This window comes from Sinocyclocheilus anshuiensis, unplaced genomic scaffold, assembly GCF_001515605.1.
Source record: "Sinocyclocheilus anshuiensis isolate Anshui unplaced genomic scaffold, SAMN03320099.WGS_v1.1 scaffold728, whole genome shotgun sequence".
Classification (NCBI taxonomy): Eukaryota; Metazoa; Chordata; class Actinopteri; order Cypriniformes; family Cyprinidae; genus Sinocyclocheilus; species Sinocyclocheilus anshuiensis.
This window is the reverse complement of record NW_015555767.1, coordinates 135,112-145,194: the sequence shown is the minus strand read 5'-3', so window position 1 is coordinate 145,194 and position 10,083 is coordinate 135,112. Positions and strand designations below refer to the sequence as shown.

Sequence of the window (10,083 nt, the reverse complement as noted above, 5' to 3'; positions counted from 1 at the left end):
ATATAATGTAGTAATGTTATGGCAAATATGAAAAATTCATTATAGTGTTATATTTGGTCTCCAAATCTTAAGTATAGGTTTAGGGAATAGTGCATCTGACCCATATCTAAATAGTTCTGTCTTAAATCAGAAGATATATTTATATATATATTTCAATCCAAGTACACAATATATATATAGACCTATATGACCACATGAACTTTAAGAATCATACGCTTTTTTGTTTGTTTAGATCGTTCAGAAGGGTTTGACCAAACTGTTAAACTAGGTTATTTACAAATCATCCAAACACCCGTTTCATTTCTAATATTATGACTAAGTAGTATTAAATTGTAAAGAAATTACAGATCCATCTTTGAAATCTGATTGGTTGATAACTTTTGACAATGTTTAATTCAGGTGCGAAAAGAATTAATATCTATAGCGCATGAGCACAGAGAGATTTGAGAGTGCACAGGACACAGTTTGAGTGAGAGGAGACATGTTTTAAGTCTGGTTTTGTGCGAGAGCAAAGGAAATACGCGCGCGAGCGGAGAGATTCGCGCTCGCGCATTGTATTAATGTGCTTTCGCGCTACAATAATGCGCTCTCGACATTTGTCATTAAAATAACGCCATACGCAGGACACTGACTATTTAGATGGCGAGCCAACCCAGACTGCAAGTTTGATCTTCACCCAACTTCCTTACATCTGCAACAAGACCTGTTACATGCTCTGGATTTGTCGGTAAACTCAGAGTGATGAGTTCTTGGATCTGTTTTTTTTTTTTTTTGAACATGACATCAACCTTTCTACTGTTTTTCTTTTTCCCATTTTTTTCCCTTGTAACAATCTTTTCTCTTACACATTTTTTTTTTTTTTTTTTGGATTAACTGAATTACATTCCACAATTTAAACTGAATTACATGACTGAACGATTTTATTGTATTTTGTTTTATTTTCATGTCAATGTCATGATGTAACATGTGATTGCGTTACTTTGCGTGTTTGAATTTGATTGAATTGTTCTAATACATGAGGAAAAAAAGTTAATTCAGAAAAATAGCAAATCATAAATAGGTTTAACCAAATAATTAATCTTTATTAATACTAACTTTACTAGATTATCAAACTCAAGTGGATCCACTACATTAACTTATTTCTAAACAAAATTCTAAAAAGAAATAGGAAAGAAGAGATTACTTTTATTACTCACCTTTTATCATCTGTGATTATACTTCAATTGATTCATTGTTCTGTTTTGTTTGTCTAATAGTAAAGTGCTGGTTTTTGTTTCTTAAATCTGGTCTCCAGTCTAATTTTGTTTATTTCTCGCACTCCTTGAGAACATAGAACTGGTCCAGTAGCTTAAGTGTTGCGTTGGAGTATGCAGGTGCTACAGCTGTAGAACCAGATGTGAAACCAGCGGCTGTAATGGAACACAGCAATTGTGTTATTCGTTTTTATGACCACTAGATGGCCACAACATAAACCGTGTTGTAAAGCTTCGAGTAAGGAACCTTTTATATGCATGACTCTTAACATACAAAACACACTAATTTAAAGCCTGCACACTGTCTGGTTCTGTCCACAATTTTGTATTTGGAGAGAAATTTCAGGAATTGTAAAAGATTCCCTGTGTTATTGGTCTTTGATCACTTCAGGCATATGCAGACTTCTTGAGGGGCAGTGGCCTAAAACCAAAAAAAAAAGGCTATTCCCCAAACCTGTGGTCAAATATTGATACCATATTATCCTTACATACACAACCATACAAAATTGCACATTATAACTAATTGAAAATGCTTTATAAACACAATCTTTGCAATATAGGCTCTCATAAAGCAACAAAATAATGAAGTGAACCATTCACGCACTGCTTGACAAGAGATGTCATTTAAGGTTGATGCAATTTATACACACCGTAGCATAGAAACGGTCACTCTTTCTGTATAACCTGTTGATCAGGATGTAAAATTGCCTAAGATTTCCCTGGTAATAAAGATGCTAGAGTAAAAACTGTTAGATAAACATGATGGCAACCACCATTTAGACACAACAAGCTGACCACAAACAATTTATGCAGCTACCAAAAAAAAATAATAATTCTTTGGACATACGCACTTGAGAGAAACCTTTAACAATACAATGCTTAAAGAGACAAGGCCAACAACAGGCATCCATTATATCAGGGCCTGGGACAATGAACTAAAAAGTGGTGGAGAAATACACACCCAATGTATAACATTAATTTGGAATCTTCTAATGCACAAAATCAACATTATCTACTATTTTTATAATTGTGTTTATTGATGTTGAAAAACAAAACATCTAATAAGAGTTACATGTGGACACAGAAACATACAGAGGTATTCACTCATTATGGAAAAGAATGAAAGATTTTGTAAGGCAGATTCTGACCTGCTAAAATCGCCGAAAATGACTAGAGAATGAAAGTCCTTCATGAATAACAAAACAAGTGGGGAGTTATTGTTTGTAAAATTGGAGCTTAGGCTGCACAGGAAACATTTATGAGTGGGTCATATCAGGCTTAGTCTTTGTATTGGTTCACCATCTCTTCCAGTTTAGTCTGGTTGGACCCAGAGAAATCATCCAGCTACAACAGAAAACAGCAGATTAAATTATCCTTACAATAATGGGAAGTAAATCAAACTCAGCATATTCATAGAGAAATATCTTTAACTTTGTACAGTTATGTGACTATTATTAGTTCACTTTCTTGTATCATTTAAGACTTTTTATGGCCTTAAATCTGATACAACAAAATTTAAGACTTAAGACTTTTTAAGGACCCACGGAAACCCTGTAATATATATGTGATTATTATTCATTCAACTAGAGGAAAGACAACAGAACAAACCTTCTTCCCGTTCTTGTAGAAGTGGAATGTTGGCATACATTTAATCTCACAAGACTGGGCTACATCCTGCAAAACACAGAACATCACTTTAATATTCCTTAGGAAGCTTTATTGCTCTTATCCAACTTATTTTAGTTAAAAGTAATTGCACACTGAGAGAAAGGAACAAAATCAAAAACAAAAGTTTAATTGGGATTTAACCATAGCATAAATTTGAGGTAATTCTACTACCCTCTAGTGGTGTACATGAGCTAAGACAGCAAACTAAGAACCCATTTCCCTTACCAAAAAAAACCAAACAATCGAGCTGACATTTCTTCCATCTAAATGGATTTAGGCCTAAACTGTGGTTGCAGGGGAATAAACAATAAGATTCGTGAAAGCCAAAGCTTTTCCTCCCATACAAGAGGTGTTTCCAGTGATTGAATTATGGTGAAACATAATTATTGAATTCCTTCTGGCTACCACAGTTTCAGTCTAAAAAGTTTCACACTGGCCTGTCTGTCAGTATACTAACAAACATACATTATCTGCTGTCCTCTAACCAGCACTGTTCGAGAACAGCAAAATGTTTTATGTACATTCATAACACTGTACTTTGTCTTTTCCTACCCTGGAATTAAGTTACATAAAAGTATATAAAAACGCTGCCATGTGAGTGTTTCTAATAAAAAGACTGAGGGAGTAACTGCAAATTCAACATCTATCTCCCTTCTATTATTTTCCTCTTTTGGAATGTCATAGAAACTCTATTGTAGATTTTTTTTTAATTATTATTATTTTGTTCTTGGGGCAAATGAGAACAAATTATTTTTGTTGTAGTTTCCCTTTCCACTAAACAAGTTGTGACAACTATGACAAATTCTTCTTCTGAGAAACCCAGAAATGTGAAAAGCATCCGTTACTAGATGACAACCTAGACAACCTTATACTCTGAGCTGTTCATGTCTTCGAAGAGTTATGCATTTCTATGGCAACACTATTAATGCAACTATGAATTTGTGTAATCTGAATAATCAATATACAAAATAATACAAGTAACAGTTGTTATGCAAATGCTTAATATGCTTTTAAAGTTTATTAAGCAGGACATTAGATATTAATTATTCAGCTCTGTGCTAGCTACATTAAACTAGTGTGTCTTTAGTTTATTTTCTAATTAATCTTGCATTAAGTCATTAACAAAAGACAATTATAGGAATTCGTAAACAGAAACTTTACAACAATTAAATTACATTTCACTCCAATCGCTGCCATTTTGAGTGGTTCCACGACACTGTGGCAGTCAGGTAAATTTAGCTCTTAGAAAATGACAAGATCTACAAGGACGTGAAAGCTTTTTACAAGTTGGAATCTCATATTAACTGTAATTCCAAGAATTCCAACATGACATGCACTTGAATTTTTACAACACTACAGTCGCCAAAAAAAAAAAAACAAACAAAAAAAAAAATATATATATATATATATTTAACGCGTTAAAAATATTTAATGCAATTAACGCAGGGGCGGGGCTACAGTAGGGTTGGCCACCCCACTCACAACTGCTGCTTCTGTCACTTTTTCTCTTGACAAGAAGTGCATTTATTCAGTCGCAGAACGACTGAGAACGGGAGACGTTTCGCACGCGCGCTCCAACTTCACTTCAGCGTCAGGCGCAAGTCAAGCAAGCACGGAAACGGTACTGTGCTCGCAGCGTGTGCTCTTCATTTGCAAGCACAAAGGCGCCGGCGCACGCTGTAGTCTGTATCCTTTCATATCAAAGTGCAAAATAAACTACGTGCATGCAATGTCGTGGGTCATTTAAGTCATGAAGTTACCAAAAAAGACGATTAAAGCTGCCTTAAAACTGTGCATGCATGTAATATATTTTATATGAGTCACATTATGAACATGTCTCTGAAATGGTTTTCAAAACTGTACTGGAGCAGCCCAGCACTGGCTCACTCATCTAACACACCTGATTTAACTCATCAGCTCATTAATAGAGACTTTAAGCCCTGAAGTGGGTCAGAAAAGGTAAAAAGAGTTGAGAGAAAATATAATGCGTGTCAGATCTGCGTCACGTTCAGCAGCGGCAGCTCTTAAAGAAATAACAGCCAAAATAACCTAATAACCAGCTGCTGTGATGTCTATTAAATCAAAGGACAAAGAAAAAAAAGAAAGAGGAAAATTAACTTTTATAGCTTTAAGGAGCTTTTTCATCTATATTTAATTTAGAATTTAGTGTTTAAGGTCTAATGTTAAAATTGATAGCTCTCAATTATACTGTAATGTTGAATGACTGTAGTCAATGGTTAAATATTAGTGGACAAAACAATTTCCCCTATCAGATATCAGTGATGCTCGCCTTCAGTCATAAAAAAGATGCTATTAAACAAATATAAAAAATATACTGTTCTTTGTCGTTTCTACATAAATTTGAAGATTGAATGTGATTATTATTGCAATATAAAGGTATATTTAAAAACTTAAATGTTAGGTGTGATTAATCACGATTCATTTCAGAAAAAAGTACGATTAATTAGTTAATTTTTTTTTATCGATTGACAGCACTAATATATATATATATATATATATGATAGAAAACTCACCTGTGCATCATCTACGTCCACTTTGAGGAAGACCACATTAGCATAGGAAGGATTTTCAGACAGGCCCTGAAGTGAGGAATTACAATGAGAAATTGAGTCAAATAAGTCCATTCCAAAGACTCAAATATAGTGACTTAAAGTTGGTTCCTTACTTTGTAAAAAGGTGCGATGCTCTGACAAGGCCCACACCACGTGGCTGTAAAATCAACCACTACAAGCTTATCACCTGCCTCAGCAAGAGCTTTGTCAAAGCCATCCTGTGAACACAAGTCAATGTTCAATGTTGGATTTCATGCTGTGTCATCATTGCAATGTGCTATTCTTTAAAATAAGATGGTGTTGCTGTGGGCCCTTGTTTTTTTTCAACACAAAAGAAGATACTTTGAAGAAATGTTGCTAACCAAACAGTTGCTGGTAGCCACTGATTTCCGTAGAAGGAAAAAATACTATGTAAGTCAATGGCTACCATCAACTGTTTGGTTAGCAACATTTCTTCAAAGTATCTACTTTTGTGTTGAGCAGAAGAAATTAATACAGGTTTGGAACTACAAGAGGGTGAGTAAAAAAAAAAACATTCTTGGGAGAACTATTACTTTAACTGAATGGAGTAAAATAATTGTTTGATTAATTTTATACTTTATGAGTATGTCATTTGCTATCATTAAACTGTATTTAAATATATACTGACTACATGCCGTCTAGGTAACAACACAAAACCACATCGGTAGACCACTAAGGCCAACAATTTTGTAAGAATATTACATTATTTATCAGTAACAGACGGAATCAAATAATAAGGCGCATCTGACTACATTAAAACAAACAGTAAGAGAAAGTCAGTATACCGACATTTAATGACGTCCTTGTATACCGTATTTGCCTTATTCACTGCGGCAAATGATCAAATGCTGCTGTGCAAAAAAAAAAAAAAAAAAGTTTATATAAAATAAACAGACCCTCAGAAGAGTCAAACACACGTGACTTGATGGCGCGCTTCATCAGGCCGCGATCACCGAAACAAACTATAAATGCTACAAGAGCTTGCTAATTTAGTTATCTAGGTTACACTATGAATGAGAACGTTTATTTCAACCGTAGGTTTAGACCACGCACACTCCCGTTATCGTGAGCTGAAAGTTACGTAACGAAGCGGCATGCCAGCTGCCGCAAAACTATGCCATGATATTTCACGTGCGTTGGTTCATAATTTTACAACACGATTGTTGCAGTGCAAATAACGTAAAATGAAAGCGATATTTTATGGGCGAAAGCTATGCATTTTTAGCTTTCGGGTGCCGTAGTGGCTAGGTAACGTTATGTTAGACATTAGCTGGTGTAAAGAATTGGTTAGCAGATAGGCTAACTATATCTTTTACAACCACAATCTGAACTGATTTATTATTTAAGTTTATTGCTTGCTAATACTTTGTGAATTCTCACGCACAGCTGTTGAATTTTCAACTAACTTAAACGAAAACGGTTTGATGGGCAATTATAGGCTCTCGTGCAGTTACTCAGCAAAACGTGTCCTCCCTAGCCATACCGCGCGATTTTGCTAATTTTGTAAAAAAATAAAATTATGTGAGTGTCTGTTGAATTAAAGCAGCGCTCTTACCTGATCTTCAATGACGATGATCATTTTATCGCTTTACTGTTGTCTCGAGCTCGGAGAAAAAACCTTCCTTAACTCGCTCGCCCAGAAACGAACCTCCTCCTTCTGTTTCGCCTGAAGCCAGCGTGTAACGTTAGTTAAAGAGCTTCGATTCATTCAGAAAGCCCTGCCCATAAACGCGCTGGCGGACAACAGGCCAGAAATGGCCTCAATGTTTGTGTCTCTGTAATGTGGGAGCAGCACTGGACATTCTTGCTGCAATAGGTTTCTGTAGGTTTTTTTTCCTGTAAAATGTTTCAGGTGTTTTACAGCAGTTGTTCAATGTTAAGTAAATCCACGTGTACATTCGACAAGTTCTCAAGCAGTTAAAACTGTAAAACAAATCCGTCAAACCTATTTATATGGATAGGATATTGTTCTAGCTTTGCATTATATTTTTAGCTGCATTTCGTTATTTGCATTGTTTTTTCCCAACCCCTTTTACATTTGCATAAACCACACTGTGATTTACAATTTAACAATTCACTTATGTTAATTTTACAGTGACTACATTTATATTAAAACACATGTTAGAAGCCAGTAATTGTACTTTCTACACTCTAAAAAATGCTGGGTTAAATACAACCCAGTGCTGGGTTAATTAGGGACAAACTCCCTATTTTACCCAGCACTGGGTTGTATTTAACCCAGCATTTTAACTTGTTTTGAACTGATATAATTGGAGTAGTTTCGGATTATCACAGTGCAGATATTTTTTATCTAATAAACTTGTCTTTTTTGGAAACGGGTATGAAAAAAAATAAAGGTGTTCATAGAATATTCATGTTAAAATAAAAATTAATATTTAATTGACTGCCGGTAATGATTGACATCTACTAAAAATAATTAGTAAATGATAAATTAATAAATATACATTTAAATTTCATTGATTTACATAGGTAATTCTCATGTCTAGTTCCATGCACTGTTCCTTTTTTCTGCTCTTTTGGACAGCTTTCCATTTCACTCAGCCTGTTCTGTGATGTCTCATTCCATCCCATCCCATTCAATCATGTTAATCATTTTCTTTGAACACTGATGAAAATACATGAGATGATGGTGATGAGTGTGTTGTTATAGGATCTGGAATAATTAGGCCTTGCTCTTTGAAGTCTCTTGAGTACGATGTTGCCACAGATACCAAACACGACCTCTGTCCTTCTCTTTCTGTTGCATCCTTCATCCAGGCTAGTAGCTATTCAGAGATTCCAGGTGTTTGTCTCCATCATTTGGAAAGGATGCTTCCATTTACAGCTGCTTTCAGGTCATATGAAGGCGGTTGCATAGTATTAAAAGTTTGTCCGATATATGAACATAATGTTAGTTTAATAATGAGATCTAAGATGTCCTGTGACGGTTTTCACAGTGGAACATAGAAACAACCAGTTTCATAAAACAACACAGATCTGTTCACACATCACACTGAAATGATGCTAAAGATTTTGGAATGGTATTACAACAAAATGTTTCAAGAAAATGTTCCTACAAATGAAATATTAAATTAATTGAATTGTTTTACAAACACCTGGATGAATGAAAACCCTCACAGATATATTGCCATAATTAAAGAGTAAAATTTTTGCTCAGAGTATTTCACAAAGCGTTTTAGCTCTAAAACTACCTAAATCTGTGAAAGGTTAGGAGTAGTGAAGAGGACTCCTAAGTTACTAAGATCAAACCACAAACTATCCTAAAATGGCTGTTGCCGGCAATCTGCCTCTTAATGTAAACATTTTAAATTGTATCCAATTTAAAAGCCAACACAGTTTTACAGAAAGACTATAATTCGTTTTTTTGTTGTTGTTGGGTAACCTTGATGAAAGCCTCTCCTATCTAATCAGTTTGCAGCTCTAGAGTGTTCATTATAAAGTGGACCTGTCTTGCTTTGTTTACTGTTTCCTAGGTGCTTTGGATCTCCGCTGTAGACAGCGTAACAAATGAATCAGAAAAAAAGAGAAAGAAATAGACTGAAAACATGGAAACAGTCCCAATATAGGAGACAAACTAACCTGGAGGCAAAAGAGTGACAACTGATCACTCCCTAAGAGTAAAGACTTGAGATGTGAATGTTTAATTAGCTCAATTGAGGTTATAATAGTAGTAATATTAATACTTGTACCTAAAACTACTTATTTGCTAAAACAGTACCACTACTACTTCGACTCGGACTGCAATTATGATTATATATATGATAAGATAACAATACATAAAGGTCTCCCACTCAAACTGAATTGGTTAAAGAATCTGACCCACTATTAAATGTCATACATTTAAAAAAAAATGTTAAATAGTAGTGTAGACATGACATAGTGTGAACATAATGCTACCTAGTGGTCAAGTAGTCCTATGGTCAATAAATATATTTCTATGGGCTAACATCACCCCAAAATAATGTTGAAAAGCGAATATTTGCAATTTTGTAAAATGTAAAATGTTTGACAACCTAAAATGTGCTTGATGTAGTATCTAAATTAAACAATTTTATTGTATTTACAGGTTACACCACTATTTTATCAAGTATTTTTAGAGATAATATAATTTATAAATAGCAGTGTGTGTGTGTGTGTGTGTGTAAATGTGATGCTTTCAACAAGTGTTTTTTTTTTAATCAAAGCTTTTGTTTTGAATTTTGTGATATGATTTACAAAAAAGGGGAGAGAAGGAAGAATAAGTCTTCAGTTTTGTGAAATATTCTAACTATATCCAACAGAGTTATTTGACTTAATTAATAAATGCATGCAATGTCATCTGCTGTCCTTTTTTAAACTTATTTTAATTATTTTGTTATTTATTTTATTTTTTTATTATTTTTAAATAATTTAATTTAATTTGTTTATTTTTAATTATTATTATTTAACAATATATTGATGATATACGTTTATGACATGCTGATTATTTATGTTTATGTTGCTAAGAATTCAGACACATATATATTAGGAAAATCAAAAAATATACAAGTATAACACTTAATGTTCGG

General features: G+C 34.1%; 1 protein-coding gene across 1 annotated transcript; it reads right to left on the bottom strand.

Moving 5' to 3' along the window:
* Nucleotides 1-2,266: 2,266 nt before the first annotated feature.
* LOC107674259 (thioredoxin-like) lies at nt 2,267-7,320 on the bottom strand. Its single transcript, XM_016468195.1, has 5 exons — nt 7,071-7,320; nt 5,608-5,712; nt 5,456-5,521; nt 2,862-2,927; nt 2,267-2,597 (listed from the first exon to the last, which is right to left on the bottom strand). The coding sequence occupies exons 1-5, from the start codon at nt 7,092-7,094 to the stop codon at nt 2,532-2,534; spliced, it is 327 nt and encodes a 108-aa protein (XP_016323681.1). The 5' UTR covers nt 7,095-7,320; the 3' UTR covers nt 2,267-2,531.
* Between the last annotated feature and the right edge of the window lie 2,763 nt (nt 7,321-10,083).

Coding starts and splice junctions, on each gene's coding strand:
- LOC107674259 (XM_016468195.1), bottom strand. CDS start 7,094: ATGATCATCGTCATTGAAGATCAG. Junction 5,713..7,070: donor TCATCGTCATTGAAGATCAG/GTAAGAGCGCTG, acceptor TTGTGTTCACAG/GATGGCTTTGACAAAGCTCT. Junction 2,598..2,861: donor TCTACAAGAACGGGAAGAAG/GTTTGTTCTGTT, acceptor TTTCTGTTGTAG/CTGGATGATTTCTCTGGGTC.